The sequence below is a fragment of the Camelus ferus genome, chromosome 10 (assembly GCF_009834535.1).
Source record: "Camelus ferus isolate YT-003-E chromosome 10, BCGSAC_Cfer_1.0, whole genome shotgun sequence".
In the NCBI taxonomy this organism is placed as follows: Eukaryota; Metazoa; Chordata; class Mammalia; order Artiodactyla; family Camelidae; genus Camelus; species Camelus ferus.
Window position 1 is genome coordinate 58,290,468 of NC_045705.1, and position 15,999 is coordinate 58,306,466.

General features: G+C 55.9%; 1 protein-coding gene and 1 non-coding gene across 2 annotated transcripts in view; both read left to right on the forward strand.

Moving 5' to 3' along the window:
* Positions 1-8: 8 nt before the first annotated feature.
* TRNAS-AGA lies at positions 9-80 on the forward strand. The gene has a single exon. It is a non-coding gene; the product is annotated as a tRNA-Ser (tRNA).
* Positions 81-2,932: 2,852 nt separating this feature from the next.
* ARHGEF17 (Rho guanine nucleotide exchange factor 17) overlaps positions 2,933-15,999 on the forward strand; it is a 54,914-nt gene continuing 41,847 nt past the window's right edge. The window contains exon 1 of the mRNA XM_032489303.1: positions 2,933-6,153. Within this exon, the coding sequence (XP_032345194.1) occupies positions 2,965-6,153 (3,189 nt within the window). The 5' untranslated portion in view covers positions 2,933-2,964. The remainder of the gene's footprint in view (positions 6,154-15,999) is intronic.

Below are 15,999 nucleotides of genomic sequence, written 5' to 3' on the forward strand. Positions count from 1 at the left end.
CTCCAGGGGAGGGTATAGCTCAGTGGTAGAGTGTGTGCTTAGAATGCACAAGGTCCTAGGTTCAATCCCCAGTACCTCCATTAATAACTAACTAGATAAATAAACCTAATTGCCTCCCTCCTCCAAAAAAACCCCATTCTCAGCAGCCGTATCCTCAGAAATAATCCAGGGTGTTGGGGTACAGACAAGGATACAGTTCATCCAGTAAACATTTACTGAGCACCTGCATCATATTGGGCAGTGGGTCTCTGCCCTCAAGGAGCTCCTAGGCTGATGGATAATGCCAATAATGAAATAAACACATATCTGGATCATTACAGGGAGGGGAGTTCAGAAGAACATAAAGAGGGCCGGGGCAAGGAAGTTCTCCAGAGGAAGATAGTCAGGGTCCAATAAAGGCTGAGGACCAGGGGAATCCTGACCCAGTTTGAGGTGCAAAAAAGTTGTTTTAGCTGAGTCTTCCAGCCTCTGAAGGCATTTGCTAAGTGCAGGAGGGCTGTTTCTGACTGCGACTTTGAACAAGCCCCCTTCACTTTTCTGAGCCTCTATTTCCTTACCTCTAAAACAGTGACAATTCTACGAGCCCAAGAGTATGGAGCATGGAAAAGTTAGGGCAGCATTTTCATATAGTACAAGAGAGTATTATAACCCAACAGAATGGGCAGGAGGCACAAACAGGCACTTCACAGAAAAGGAAACACAGATTATCAAAAAACATCGAAGAGATATTCGACACCAGCTTGACAATGCTTCCCAGATACTGAACAATCACATGGCCATTGCCCCAGCACTTCTCCGCATATGAACCTGAGGTTATGCACAATGCTCAGAGCAGCACTGTTCACAAGCGCAAACAGTTGCAAACACCCAAATACCCACTCACAAGAGAGTGGATGAATACCCTGTGCTATAGGCACACTTTGGACTATTACACGCAGCCAGAATGTACTGTACTGACATGCAACAATATGGATAAATCTTAACAGTATAATATTAAGCACAAAGAAATCCCCCAAAATTATACACAGCAAGATGTCCTTTTTATAAAGTTAAAAGTAACTTAAGTGAAAAAATATATTTTGAAGGAATAAACAGATGCAATAAAACTATATAAAAAAGAAAGCAAAGGAATGTTGAACACAGGAGGTGACGGTTATTATGGGTGGTGGGGGACTATATAATGAGATGTAGGACATTGTAAAGGCCCTGGTTGTTTTGGGTTTTTTGGTGGGAATCAACTAAACAACTGGTGAGAATGTGTCATCAACAAAAGGTTACAAATAATCCTATTCTGTATCACATATAATTCGACACTAGCCAGACTAGGGCAGAGATGGGAGGGGAGCTCAGGGTTGTATCAGTGTGAAGCAAGAGAATTGAATCACACTTTGCCTGTCAGGAGAGTGGAGCAGCTGCCGGTAGGAGTGTAGGTTTGGCAGTGGTAAATCGAGGAAGGGCCTTCCCGTAGAAGCGCCTTTTTTATGTGAAGCCGAAGGAGGGGCAGTGTGCTTTGAGAAGGGATTAGGTTCGAAGCGGTTCCTGAAGGGACTAGTAAAGGACTAGAAGCAAGTAAAGGAAGTGAAGTCTTTCCAACTTCCCGGGTTTTTTTTGGTGTGTGTAGGAGGCAGGGGCAAGGGGGTGGGGCTATGGGGGTGTGGGGGTGGCGAGCGAGTCCAGGGTTCCAAAGGGTTGGGCGAAGTTGGCCAGTAGAGGGCGCAAGAGCCACGTACCACAGAGTGCAGGGGAAGGAGGGGGCGGGGCGAAGGGGGAGCATCGAAGAGAGAGGCGCCTAGAGGGCGGGGGAAGGTGGAGGAGCTTGGGTAGGGCGGGCAGCTGGAAACGTGGGGGCGTGGTCACAAAGGGTGGAGCTTCTGGAGCGATGGGGGGAGGATTGGGGGAGGGTCCGGGGGACAGTCATTGCTGGACTGGCCGCAGAGGTGGGATGGGCGGGGCGTTAGGGAGCGCGAGGAGCTGGACCCGGTCTCAGTTACAGATGGGAAACCTGGTAGGAGGCGTGGCCTGGGCGGAGTGAAGGGGCGGGACAGGGAGCGGGTATCGCCCAGGTCGGTCTGCGACGCGCACTGCTCCCCCTGGCGGCAAGTCCCGACCTTTCTCTGCTAGGAGGGTGTTTCTGCGTGTACCTGAGTATCCGTGGTGTGTACGAGAGTTAGTGGGTCCGAAGTTGCCATGTTCGGGTCCCTTGGGCAGGAGGTGTCTCCGCCCGGAATCAGTGAGTGCGCTGCCCTGATTGGACTTCCGCGGAGCTGACCACATCCGGAGTGTGCGTTGTGTCGGACCGAGTGCGTGGGTCGGGGGACAGTTCAGCCCGCTGAGCTCCCGAGGGGCTCATCTGGAGGGCCGATTCTGTCTGCCTGTATTCAAGCAATCTTGTTTCTCCTTTGGCTCCTCCCCGATTCCCTCCCCCACCCCAACTCCGGATTCCCAGCCTTGCGTGCGCCGGGAGCCCACCCCCTCTTTTGGGCGCGAGGCCCCGCCCCCCACCCCCTTTCCTCAGCCGCAAAGTTTATTTGCAACAAAAGGGAGTGAGAAGCAAGCAGCCAAGAGGGAGGGAGCGGGAGCCGGAGCGGGAGCTCGAGGGGAAGCAGCCAGGCCGGCTGGCGGGCGCAAAGCCGAGGAACGGAGCGCTGGGATCCAGCCAAGACCGAGTCGGGCCGCGATGCTCCAGGCCTCACCGGGCGAGGCGGGGGCTGGGCCCAGGAGTCGACGCTGAGGCGGGAGGGGTCGCACGGGATGGAGCCGATGCTTCCCAAGGCCGCAGAAACTTGAGCCGCGGCAGATAAACCTCTGCTCCGGTCTGTGCGCGCTCTCCGCAGACCCCCTCGCACTGCGGTTGCGGGACCCAAGCCTTCAGACTCCCGCCGCTGCGCTCCTTCGGGGCGGGGGCGCAGGGGGGGTTGGCCGCGGCTCCCCGAGGCCAGCCCCCCCAGAGTGAGTGCCGCCACTATGGCGGACGGGGCGACCCGGTCCCCGCTTTATCGCAGCGTCTCGTTCAAGCTGCTAGAGCGCTGGAGCGGCGGACCCGGGCCGAGGGAGGAGGCCACAGATCCCCCCGGGCTGCGGCGGCGCGCCTCGTGCCGGCCGGCCTCGGCCGTCCCGGGCCAGCCCTCCCGGCGCGTGTCCAAGCTGGCGTCGGGGCCCCCGGCCGCCCCCGCGCAGCCGCGCCCGCTCCGCAGCCTCTCGCCGTCGGTGCGCCAGCTCTCCAGGCGTTTCGACGCGCCGCGTCTGGACGACAATTCCACTGGGACCCGAGACGGGGGCGTCTCCCCCGCGGCCGCGGAAGAAGCGGCGGAGGGAGCCGCGCGCGGGGCCTGGCCCAGCGTCACAGAGATGCGCAAGCTCTTCAGTGGCCCTGGCTCCAGGCGGCCCAGTGCCGACTGTGAGGCCTCAGGGACACCCAGCCCCGACGGTGCCGCGTGGGAGCCCCCGACCCGGGAATCCCGGCAGCCACCGACGCCACCTCCTAGGACTTGCTTCCCCCTGGCGGGCCTGCGTTCGACGCGGCCGCTGCCCGGCCCAGGGACCGAGGGGAGGAGGCGGCGGCAGCAGCAGCAGCAACAGGAGCGAGCGCAGCGTCCGGTGGATGGTTTACATTCTTGGCATAGCTTCTCCCAACCGCAGGCCTGGGCCCGGGCCTCCTGCTCCTCCTCCATTGCTTCCTCCTATCCTGTCAGCCGCAGTCGGGCTGCCAGCTCCAGCGAGGAGGAAGAGGAGGGTCCGCCGCCCCCGCTGCCCAGGGCACAGAGTCCGGCCTACCACGGCGGCCACTCCTCAGGCAGTGACGAGGACCAAGACGGTGAGGGCGGCCACTGCTGGAGAGGGAGGCCGGGGCCCAGGCCTGAAAGCTCCCTCTTGGTTAAGGACTGTAAGCCGGACAGTTATGGGTTAAATCTGGGCAGCATGGACTCGGCAGGGCGAGCCAGGAGCCCCGATCCCTCAATATCTCCAAGAGCCCCTATCGAGGAAGGACCCCCGGAATGGGGTACTGGCTCTCCTTGTGTACCAGGTCCCCAGGAAGGACTTCGGCCCTTGTCCGACACCGTGGGGGGAGCTTTTCGCGTGGCCAAGGTGAGCTTCCCCGCGTACCTGGCCAGCCCTGCAGGTTCTCGTGGTAGCAGCCGTTATTCCAGCACGGAGACCCTCAAGGATGAGGACCTGTGGGCTAGCCGGGGTTCTGGGAGCTGGGGCGTGTATCGCTCCCCTAGCTTCGGAGCTGGGGAAGGGCTCTTAAGGCCCCAGACGCGAACCCGCAGCAAGGGACCTGTGGGCTCCTCAAGGGTGTTGAGGAATGGAGGATTGGAGCTGGACAAGAGCCGGCAACGGAAGTCCCTGTCGAATCCAGATATCGCCTCAGAGACCCTGACGCTGCTCAGTTTCCTGCGTTCAGACCTTTCAGAGCTGAGGGTCCGAAAGCCAAGTGGGGGACCCGGGGACCTTGGGAGTGGCCCCTTAGATGGCAGAGACTCACCATCAGCCGGTAGCCCAGTGGGGCAACTTGGGCCCATGCCCACCCCAGCCCCAGCCTTACCTGGCACCCGCCCCACACTGAAGGACTTGACAGCCACCCTTCGAAGGGCAAAGTCATTTACCTGCTCTGAGAAGCCCATGGCCCGCCGTCTACCCCGCACTGGTGCCCTGAAGCCCAGCTCCTCTGAACTCCTGCTGGCAGGCCCAGGTGCCGAGGACGACCCACTGCCCCTTGTCGTCCAGGATCAGTATGTGCAGGAGGCCCGTCAGGTTTTTGAGAAGATCCAGCGCATGGGTGCCCAGCAGGATGATGGAAGTGATGTCCCCCCCGGAAGCCCTGACTGGGCAGGAGACATAACCCAAGGGCAGCGGTCCCAGGAAGAGCTCTCCGGCCCTGAGTCCACTCTGACAGATGAGGGCATTGGGGCGGACCCTGAGCCTCCTGTTTCAGCCTTTTGCAGCCTGGGTACCACAGGGGTGTGGCGACCCCTTTCCTCGTCTTCAGCCCAGACCAACCATCATGGCCCTGGGGCTGAAGATGGTCTGGGAGGGTGGGCCCTAGTGTCTCCTGATACCCCTCCCACACCAGGTGCCCTCCGCCGGAGACGTAAAGTCCCACCTTCAGGCCCTGGTGGGACTGAACTGAACAACGGAGAGGCAGGTGAGGCCTACAGGTCTCTGAGTGACCCAATTCCACAGCGCCACCGGGCCACCACCTCTGAGGACCCCTCTGGGTTCTCTGTGGATAGCAACCTCCTGGGCTCTCTGAGCCCCAAGACAGGGCTTCCAGCAGCCCCAGCTGTGGATGAGGGCTTGACCAGCGGCCACAGTGACTGGTCTGTGGGCAGTGAAGAGAGCAAGGGATATCAGGAGGTTATTCAAAGCATTGTTCAGGGGCCTGGTACCTTGGGGTGTGTGGTGGATGACAGAGTGGCTGGCAAAGCCCCCAAAAAGAAATCTCTGAGTGACCCCAGCCGCCGCGGGGAGCTGGCTGGTCCTGGATTTGAGGGCCCTGGAGGGGAGCCCATCCGAGAGGTTGAGCCCATGCTACCTCCATCCAGCAGTGAGCCCATCCTTGCAGAACGGCAGGCAGAACCTGAAGAGCCCAGTGCTGCCAGGGGCCGGGCACAGTCTGAGAGGGCCCTACCCAAGGCCCCACCTGCCCCCTCCACTGCCCATGACTTCCACCTTGATCCTAAACTGGCTGACGTTCTGTCCCCACGGCTCATCCGCCGTGGTTCCAAGAAGCGCCCAGCCCGGAGCAGTCATCAGGAGCTACAGAGAGAGGAGGGCACTCAGGACCAGACTGGTAGCCTGTCTCGGGCCCGACCCTCCTCCAAACATGTTCGCCATGCCAGTGTGCCTGCCACCTTCACACCTATCATGATGCCTGAGCTGCCAACTTCCGTTGGCCCCCCTGTGGCTGTGCCAGAGCCCATGGGCTTCCCTGCCCAAGCCCACACCATGTTGCAGGCACCATCATTTGAGGACATCACTAAGCAGCACATGCTGACCCTCCACTCCGGTGAGGTCCCTGCCCCAGTGCCAGTGGACATGACCTGCTTGACTCAGGTTGTACCGCCCTCTACTGAGGCCAAGCCACCTGAGGCAGCCCGGGCCGCAGGTGAGCCTGCTCCAGCCAGCAAGTGCTGCAGCAAGCCACAAGTGGTGAGTCTTTGTGGGGGGGCCTTCAGGGTGGGGCTGAAGGAGGGCCATGGACAGTGACTTCTGCAGGAGCCTTTTGAGTGTGCTCAGAGGACAGGTGCCCAGGTCTGAAGGAGCTTCACTGGTCCTGGAAGTGCCTAGGTAGTTTCAAGAATGTTAATGACACAGGACTCCTGTCTACTTGGGCCCCAGAGGCTTCAGGCATCTGCTGGTACTAATGTCAGAGGCTCTTAGCTGCTCCAAGATATTCTGGGTGATAATTAAAAGGAATTCTAATCTAGTCCCTTAGACGTTTTTCAGGGACTGGTTTTAAAGATTCCTATCTTGTTCTTTGTTATAAATATATAAGGAGATGTAAGGCTCATTGAGCTTTCTCAAGAGCCTTGCTGCCCTATTGGCCAGACCCCTTATAGGATGTTTGAGTTTGGGGGCCCACAGTTGACATGGGTTTGCCCTTCCTCATGTGGCTTTCCTGTAGCAGATCAAAATGTGGATCTGTCCGTGGGAAAATTGGAGAGGTACAGGGCATTACTTTATGGAATAGTGGAGAGGGTTCCATAAAGTACATTGGCAGCCCTGTCCTTTCTCTGTAATTCAGCCTCCCCTTCTGTGAAATCAAGAGGGGATGTGGACAAGATGATGCCTATGTCCTCATCCAGCTGTGCTGCACAGATTTGTAAGGAGTCTGTGGGTTGGAGTTGGGGGACTCTTCTGGCCTGAGGTCTGTCAAGGTCTCTTCTGATTATACTGGGGGCCGCTGAGGGAGGGCAGAGTCAAGGAGGGGCCTTGAGAGAGATTGGGAGCAGTTCTGGCCCCCATAGGCAGGACTGTCTCTCTGGTTTAGGTTGGGGGCACTGGTCCCCCTTCCTGCCCGCTTACATCTTCTCCCCCACCACCCACTTCCTGGTGACTCTGAGATGCTTCCCTCTTTCTCTGCCAGACCCCAGGCCCTGGGGGCTCGGTCTCCCTGAGGTCTCCAATTCTGCCTTATGACTTCAGCTGTCCCTCAAGTTTTGGCCGGGGGTTCAGATGAGTTCTAGGCAGTGTGATACCCTGGAAACTGGATTCAAGGCACTGGGTTTTGGCCCTGGAGTAGGGATGGCCTGGGGTAATTTCGGCCATGGCCTGCACACCCATTGTGTTCCCTGCCAAGAGTGAGGAGGCTGGAAACTGTAAACCCTGGGCTAATTTGGTCATCCCCCAGTTCTCAGCACTCTCATGACCTGCCTGAACTCTCTCTGTTTCTCTCCCTGTTTCTCCCTTTCTCTAGTTGCCCCTGGTCCTAACTCTGGTTAGGAGGCCGCAGAGTCAGTAGGCAGGAAGTGGGGAGAGGGGAAGTTTGGGACCTGTCCTTCCTTCTGAGAGCCTGGTAGGACAGCTCAGGTGCTCTAACGCCAGGGCCAGTTGTCTTTGGAACACGGTGGGGTTGGGGAGGGTGAGACCAGGGGCAGCTCCTGCCAGGGGCCCCTTCCCCAGATGCTTTTCCCATATAATTATCTCCTCTAGAAGACTTGGAAGGTAAATTAGGGGAGAGAGTAGGAGGGAATTAAGGGACTCAGGGAGGGGGCTGCTCCTAAGAAGAAGCATTCAGACCCAGAGAGGAGGTGGGAGCTTTTGCAGAATTGGTTCCTGGTCTATTCCCTTCACATTGTCCCCTTGTCTTAGTTTGACCTCAGGGAAAAGCTTAGGGGTCCCTCCCCCAGGGGTTTATGAGGTGGAACATATCTGCCCATAACACAGGCTTCTCCCTTCTCTGAAAAGAAGCTGTCTCCAGCCTCCAAGCCTTTGCCCACTCCAGTCCTCCTACCTCTCCAGGCCCGCTTAGGGGAGAGAACTGGTGAGTCTGTCATTGGAAGAGCAGGATGTGAACCCTGGCTTCAGATTCCTGTGTGGCCTACAATCAGTCACATCCCTTACCCTTCTGTAAAATGAGGGTAATAGTCTCTGCCTGGCAGGCTTGTGTACTGTGAGTGGGTGGTGTGATCACTCTTTCCCTGGGGGAAGGAGAGAGGGGCAAAAACTGGCTCCATGGCCTCAACTGCTTCTCAGCAACCAGCCTTGGCACCTCCTTCCTGCCCCACACTGGTTTCTGAGCACAGGGCTAGGCATTATGGGTCTCAGTATAACCTGGCGGACTTGAATCAGCTCAAAAGAGATTCACCATCCCCTAATTCCCCACCCACTCATAAAGCCTGGAAGTTCTCCCATCTGCTGGCCAGAATCCTCCTGCTGTCCCCTTCCTTCTAGCTCCAGGAAGGTAGGGAGCAGCTGTCCAGCCCTCCTGTTGGCCTACATGGAGGAGACAATGTTCCCTTGTTTTGGGCTTGGGCCTCCAGTCACGCTTCCTGAGTTGTGGTGATGGGTGGAGATGGTGTGGTGTGGGCTCCAGAATAAGAAGGGAAGAGGCAGTCACACTTTGCTGATGAGGCAGAAACCAGTGTGAAGCCAGTCAGGGGCCGACAGGAGAGTCCCCGGGGCAGAGTGGGCCTCTGACACACCCTCAGCCTGCAGGGAGTCCCTCAAAGTCAGATCTTTCCCAGCCCAGAGTTCGTATTTACCCAGGCCTGGCTCAGCCTATGAGTCTCTCTGAGACCTGGACAGAGTCATCTTGGGCCTCGGTTTTCCCATCTGTACAGTGGGTAGTTAGACTTCCTGGTCTTTGAAGCTCTATAGGAAGGGCTCAGCCTGCAGTGTAGTCAAGGGTAACAAGATGAGTCGGAGTGTGGCTGAAGGGAGGGAAAGGCAGCTCTATGCAACAGCTGTAAGAACCTCGGAGCCCAGGGAAGGAAGGATAACTCATGGTTGCCTTCGTGAACGCCTGCTTGCGGATGTGCTGCGGGGAGGAGGCCCAGCTGTGGAGCCTCCCTGCCCTGCCCCCTCCCACGCTCCTTGTCATTTCCACTTAGGCCACCATAGCCTGGATGATCAGCGATTCTTCATCCCAAGGCTTCCCGCACCCTGGCCTTAAAGTACAGAATCTTGTGATCCAACCTTCTGCCCTCAGGTACCTGATATCCAGTTGACAGAAGTGACAGTGATAGCCCAGAAACTGGAAGTGACTTATGTCTCAGAATCAGATGGATGGACTCACAGATCTTTAGTATATTGAAACAGCAGTAACAGCGGCCAACATTGATTAAGTGCTTCCTATATGCCAGACACTCTGAATGTTTCATTCTTCAAATGTGAAAGCTGTGGGAATCTCACAGTGCTGAATTCTTAGAATTGCAGACTCTTAAATTCCCACTGAATCCTAGAATGTCAGTGTCTTAGAGTTGAAGGGGCCTGAGGGTCCCTGTTTCTTGGTGGGATTGGCCTGCCATCTGAGTAGTGGGGCAGGGTTGGGGAGGCAATGGGGGCTTACCTGCATACCCCTAACTGTCTGAACAGCTTCACGGTAGGTATTTAATTCACTGGGGCCTGGGTTTGCGGTGGAAAGAACTCTAAGACTCGTAAAGGAGAATGCCGACTTTAAGGTCACATAGTAAGGCAGGCAGAGCCATGTCCAAGCACCACCCTGACCTTGCCTCACCCCCTTATCTTTCCCCCAGCAGACTCTTCCCCTATCTCCCAGCTTGCCCAGCCAGCTCCCTGCCTTGCTGCATGTGGAAGGCCAGGCCAGCTGCAGTTCTTTGTCACCTTTCTTCTCTCTGTCTCTCCTTGGCAGGGAACCCAGGGGGGTGGGGGTTCTCTCCTTTCCCTCCTTAGCTCTTTGCTATGATTTTTCCATGGAAACTGGTTCTGGGAGGGGAGGCGATTAGGGCATTTGGAACTCTGAGCGGTACCAAATATCTATAATTAAATGTCTTGTCACCCACCCGGAGGAGGCTGAGAAGGGGGAGGACAAGCAGAGGGCTGTCCTCTTCCTCTGTTTATTCCCGCCACCTCCCCACTCCTTCCTAAGGGCGCTGGACTACTGGGGGAGTGTGGCCCAGTAATGGGTCATTCTTCCCCTCTGCCTCTCAAAAGGGAAAATCTGGGGGGGAACCAGAGTTGAGTCTGACATTTTCCAGCCCCACATTTCCAGGACCAGCTGGATTTGGGAGGCTAGGAGGCTGCTGCTAATCCTGTCCCCAGCCTCCTTCCCAGTGAAAGGACTTGCCCCCCTCATCTATGATCTCTCAGGCTACACATGCTGCCCCACAGTAGGGTGGAGTCACCCCTAGGCTGTCTGGGGAGCTGAAACACTCAGAGTATTCAGGATCTAGAAGCAGCCTAGAAGGGGCTATAAAATGTTGAGAGACTGGCCTGGGGGCTGTCAGGAGAGGCTTCCTGGAGGAGGCTCTGCAGCTTGGCCTTGAAAACTGGAAGAGTTTGAATATCCAGAGAAGAGATGGAAGGGTTCGAGGAGGAGGGCACAGTATGAGCATAGGCCAGATGGTGGGAAAGAACATGGCAAATTGTGCATTTATCCATTTAATAAATACTTGCTGAACCCCTAGACACTCAGGCACTTTTGTAGTCCCTGGGATACAGGAGCAAACAAAACAAAGGTCTGGCCTCATGGAGCTTCCAGACTAGTAAGGAGACCTGTCTGTAAATGGAGACATTGTTCATCAGGGAGAGATGGGGGTTGGGGAGCAAAAGAAAGCAGAATAAGGGAATAGAGAATGATAGGGAGGAGGCACTATATTAGATTAAGAGGTCTGAGAAGACCTCTCTGAGGTGAGATTGGAGCAGAGGCCTGGAGAGAGCAAGACAGGTGGCTGTCTTGGAGGGAAGAGGGGAACAGCAAGTGCAAAGGCCCTGAGGTAGAAGTCAAGAGGATTGTGTGGATGGAGTTAAGTAGAAGATGAGGTCAGAGTTAAGGGAGGGTGGAAATGGGTTGGGACCAAATGAGGTAGATTTCATAGACCAATAGGGGGTCTTCTGCGTTTATTTGAGGTAAGATGGGACACGCACTGTTGGAAGGTTCAGAGTAGAACAGTGACCTGAGCTGACTTAGGCTTTCACAAGTCTGCTCTGACCACTCTGTGGGAGTGGACTGCATAGGCCCTGGGTGAGATCAGGGAGGCCAGTCAGGAGGCTACTGGAATAATCTGGGCAAGAGATGATGGTGGCTTGGGCTGGGGCAGAGGCAGTAGGGTAGTGGATTTCTGCAGACAAGAGGGCTTTGAAAGGGCTTAGACTCCAGCTTTCAAGTTGAACATAGAGCTACTATAGCTCCTGTGTTTGGGCAGTGTGTGAGGGGTCACCTAAGTGGGGAAGGGAAGATTGACAAAGCCCCCAGGTTAGACTGGGGCAATAGGCTGCACTGGTCGCCCCCTGCAGACCTCTGTTGGCCTGGCTCAAAGGCTAGGAGGATGTAGCTGCCCAGGGCCCCAGTGAGGCAGGTGACAGTGCCTTATCCCACTGGTGTCTCCTCTGTATCCACTGTGATAGTTCCAACTTGCATGTCTCCTGAGACAGGGAGCTCACACTACCCCAAGGCAGCCCTGTCCTTTCCATCTGGTCCCAGTACATGGATGAAGGAGGCCCAGAGTAGGTAGAAGTTTGCCCAAGTACAGGATTTGGCCCAAGGTGTCCTGACTCCCAGGCCATACATTGGCCCTACAGAGTTCTCACTGAGCAGAGTTGGCGGGGATGGTGGTAGAAGGGTGGGGGAAGGGGGAGCCCATGTTTCCCAGAAAGGCTCGCAGCCCTGGCGTACTTATTGGGAAATGTGCCCAGGCAGCCTGGCGCCTTGCTGGCAGGCCCTGAAACGGGGGCCCTGGGTCCCCTGGGAAGCAGGAGCCTATTAGAGCCATGCCCCACCCCCCCATGGGAGTTTATCCTCTGTGCACCCCCACCACTTCCCACCCCTAGGCCTCCGGGGCATTCCAGGGGTGGACAGAGGCAGAGGAAGACTGCCAGGCTGCCATGTTCTGAGCTGAATGAGCCCCAGCCCATGACTTGCAGGGGCCTAGGGCCTCAGCCAAGATATCTGAGCCCCCCTCCAGTAACTGTGGGGCTCAGGAGGGATGACTTGGTATGGTGCATGGAAGTCTGCTTTAGGGGTCCAGAGGCCTATTTTCCAGCCTTAGTCTCTCCAGTTTACTACTGTGTGGCCTTAAGTAAGTCCTTTCACCTCTCAGAGCCACAGATTCCTCCATGCTCTTGGGCACCAGGAAAAACGTCCTCTCCTGCTGGGAGAAGCAACAGCTGTCCTTAGTAGGATCCCAACTTGTAGACTGAAGTGCTGGTGGGTGGACCTTGGCTCCCAGCCCCCTTAGGCTGCTGAGGAGACTGAGGCTCAGATTAGGGCTTGGACTCCCCCAGGCCTGACCCCCAGGGTGCTTTTCCCTACTACCAGCTGCTGCTGTAGGCTCTGTCCACCTCCACACATGTGGAGGGGGCCTCTCGCCCCGCACTCATGGCAGGCAGTGGGGCTCACTCTGGGGCCTGTCCAAAGTGTTGATAATTCTGCCACTAAGATGTTAAAACTTCCTCTGGGGCTTGGGGAAGTCACGGGGCTCTCAGACATTCCCTGGGCAGGGAGAGAGTGAGAGGATGAGTCTTCAGAGGTACCTGAGGTGGGAGGGACATGAGCTGATTCCAGGGTCTAGGCTGGCAGATGGATGGTGTATTAATTTCCTATTGCTGCTGTAGCAAATTACTATGCATTTAGTGGCTTAAAACAATACAAATATTATCTTACAGTTTAGAGGTCAGAAGCAATGGATTTCACTGGGCTAAAACTTAAGATGTTAGCAGGGCTGCATTCCTTCTGGAGGTTTTAGTGGAAAACCTATTTCCTTACCTTTTCCAGCTTCTGGGGGCTGCTGGCACTTCTTGGCTCATGGCCCCTTCCTTCATTTTCAAAGCCAGTAGCTAGCATCTTCAAATCTCTCACTCTGTACCAGACCTCCTGCCTCCCTGTTACAAGGGCCCTTGTGATTACTTTGGGCCCACTTGGATCATCCAGGATAATCTCCCCATCTCAAAATCTTTCATGACATCTGGAAAGCCCCTTTTGCCATGTAAAATAACATTCACAGGTTCCGGGGATTAGGACATGGACATCTTTGGGGGGCCCATTCTGCCTATCACAGGTGGGCAGAGGGCCAGTCTGTTGAGTCTTGGGAGCCAGAGCCGCCAGTAGGTGCTGATATGGGGTAAAGCCAGTGAACTCAGGCCCACTGCATTTATCCTGCGTTCATTTCTTTCCATGGTCATTTGTCATTTATTCGTTCAGCCATCAATTGTTGAACCCCTTGATGGGCAGTAGGGACTCAGAGGGAAAGCGTGGACATTATCCCTGCTTGCCAAGAGCTCTCAAGATGGTCCTAGCCCTCTGAAGTGAGTGGGGTCCAGTGGCTGAGCCCTGGTTTGATGGGAGAGGGACAGAAGAATCATTGGGTCCCCTGCAGACAGGCTTGGCTTCTAGAGGCAGCTGGCTAAAAATTGGGATGAAGCAGGTCCCAAGAAGGGCAGTTGGCAGGAGACTTCAGGGCCAGGGCAAAGAGGGAAGGTAGGGGTGGGGTAGGGGGAGTCAAGTCTCTGCCAGGCTGGCCCAGTTGGACTCAAGGCAGATGGAGAGGAGCTCCCTATCCCCATGTGCTGGGAGCTCTGTGTTGGGGATTGGTGACCCTGGTGCTGTTGGACCAGAGGGCCTATCGAGTCCCTTCATGCCCTGAGGGGCCAAGGTGCTGCCCCGGAGGTGGCACCTGGAAGGCAGCATGTGGAGGGTAAGGAGTGTGGTCTGTATCCCTTCTCTCCCTGGGCTGGCTTTGGGACCCTGGGCAAGCATTTACAGACCCCTCTGAGTCCATAAAATGGGTGCATTATCCCCTCACTCCACCAAGGATTATTATTAAGATTAAATGAAATAATGCCAAGAGAGTTTGCTCAAGAAATGTTAGTTTCTCCCCTCATGACTGAGATGCTAAGATGTTAGGATTCTAAGATTCTAAGAGACACTGACTCCGAGGTGCTCAGATTCTCAGCATCTCTTTCTAGCGATGAAGCAGAGGACAAAGCTCTGGACAGGAGGGCAGGCGGAGTCCTTGGCTACATCTGGGTGGGGTTGGTGGCCCCGCAGTCTGGGCCTTTTGAGGCAGGTGGTGGGAGAGGGGCTGGGTGGTTAGGTGGAGGCGAGTGCCCACTGATCTTGCTTCTCTCTCCAGCTCCCCCTCCCATTTTGTTACCACCAGGCCCAACGTGGGAGCAGAGCAGAGTAGAAGCCCCAGACCCATTGGAACCAGACTATGAAGTGGGTCTTAGTCCCCTCTGCTTCCTATTCTGGGCTCAGAGTCCCTCCAAGGCAGGGAATCTGAGGTCTGTGTGCTCCATGGGCTTTGGGATCAGATGGATAAGGGTTGACATCTCAGACCTGACTGACTTACAGCTGAGTGATATCTAACAAGTCACTGCACCTCAGCTCTGAGCCTGAGTTTCCTGCTCTGCAAAATGGGGATGCTAAGGAGTTACTGTGAGGGCTGAAGAGATAATGCTTGTGGAGCCATCAGCCGTGACCCCAGGTCTGGGAGCTCTCAGAAATGTGGCCACTTTAAAGTGTGTGCTTTTGAGATTGCCAGTTCAGAGTGTAGAATCTCGTGGTTTCAAGATGAAGTCTGAGTTTTTTTTCCAGAAGCCCTACCTCTTAGCTTGATTTATTTCATGCATTTGAGATTGTTACTTCTTGGTTTTGAGATTCTGTGGCCAGGGAGAGGTGGGGTTGGTCTTGGGCCAGTGGGAGGGCAATTAGGGTACAGTGATGGTGGGGACTGTGATGGAGGGGGCCAGGCTGAGGGAGCAAGCACCAGGTTGGTGTCTGTTTCCTGTTTATTGGTTCCCAGGGGGTGAGCAGGCCCTGCTCCCGAGCAGCAGTGTGGAGCAGGAGGGAGGGAGGCCTAGGGTCCTGGCTGCCAGCCAGCCCCAAAGCAAGGCCTCCTGGGACTGCTGAGACCCCTCCCCCAAGCCCCCTTGGACAAACATCTAATCCTTTCCCAGGACAGGGCATTGGAGGTCAAGGAGCAGATGTGAAGGGAAGGGTGGAAGGACGGGAAGGGACCCCACTCCCCCCGCCCCAAATCCTACTGGCTCCATCTTTCTTGGCTGCCTGTGTCACAGAGGTCTTGCTCCTGGTTTCTCACTGTCCCCTCTGTCTCTCTCCCTGTCTCCCTGGGTGGGGCTTGGTGATGAGACATCCAACTTCTTGGCAGGCCGGGAGGCAGGAGAAGGAAGAAGAGTGACAAGGCCTTGAATGCCAGAATGGTCCACCCAGAAAGATTCTTAGAAACCAGCATTATTCAGAGGGGAAACTGAGGCCCAGCCAGGGAAGGGGTCTTGCCCAAGGCCATACAGTAGCGGAACAGGCCCAGCAATCTGCCCTGTGCAGCTCACTGCCGGGTGTCAAGGGCCACTGGGAGTTCTTGAGAGAGGAGGAGACGTCTCTTGGGTCACTTGACATTTCAGGGAGCTGGGCTGAGCCAGGTGGAAAGGGAAGCTTTGATGTATGTATGGGGCCAAGAGGGCAGGGAGGTCTCTGTTTGGCCAGAGCACATGGGGAGAGGCTGTGTGTGCAGAAACCAGGTTGAAGGCCTCCAGTTCGAGTTAAATGGTTGGGGCTTTGTCCTGTGGACAGTGGGGAGCTATGGAAGATGAGGAGCTAAGGAGGAGCAGCGTCAGATGGGTACATTAGAAAGCATCCTCTGGTTGTGGGGGAATGATTGGACTGGAGGGAGCTGGGAGATAAGCCTGAGTTTAGAGGAGCAGGTGATACAGGGATTGAGAAAAAGACTTACTAGGGAGATAATTTGGAGGTAAAATCTGACATTTAAACTTAGTCTCAGAGGCCCTATCAGAAACCTGGGTAGGGGGAGTAGGGCCTGCCTCCCTTATTGAGGTTAGAGAGTGAGGCAGTGGGAC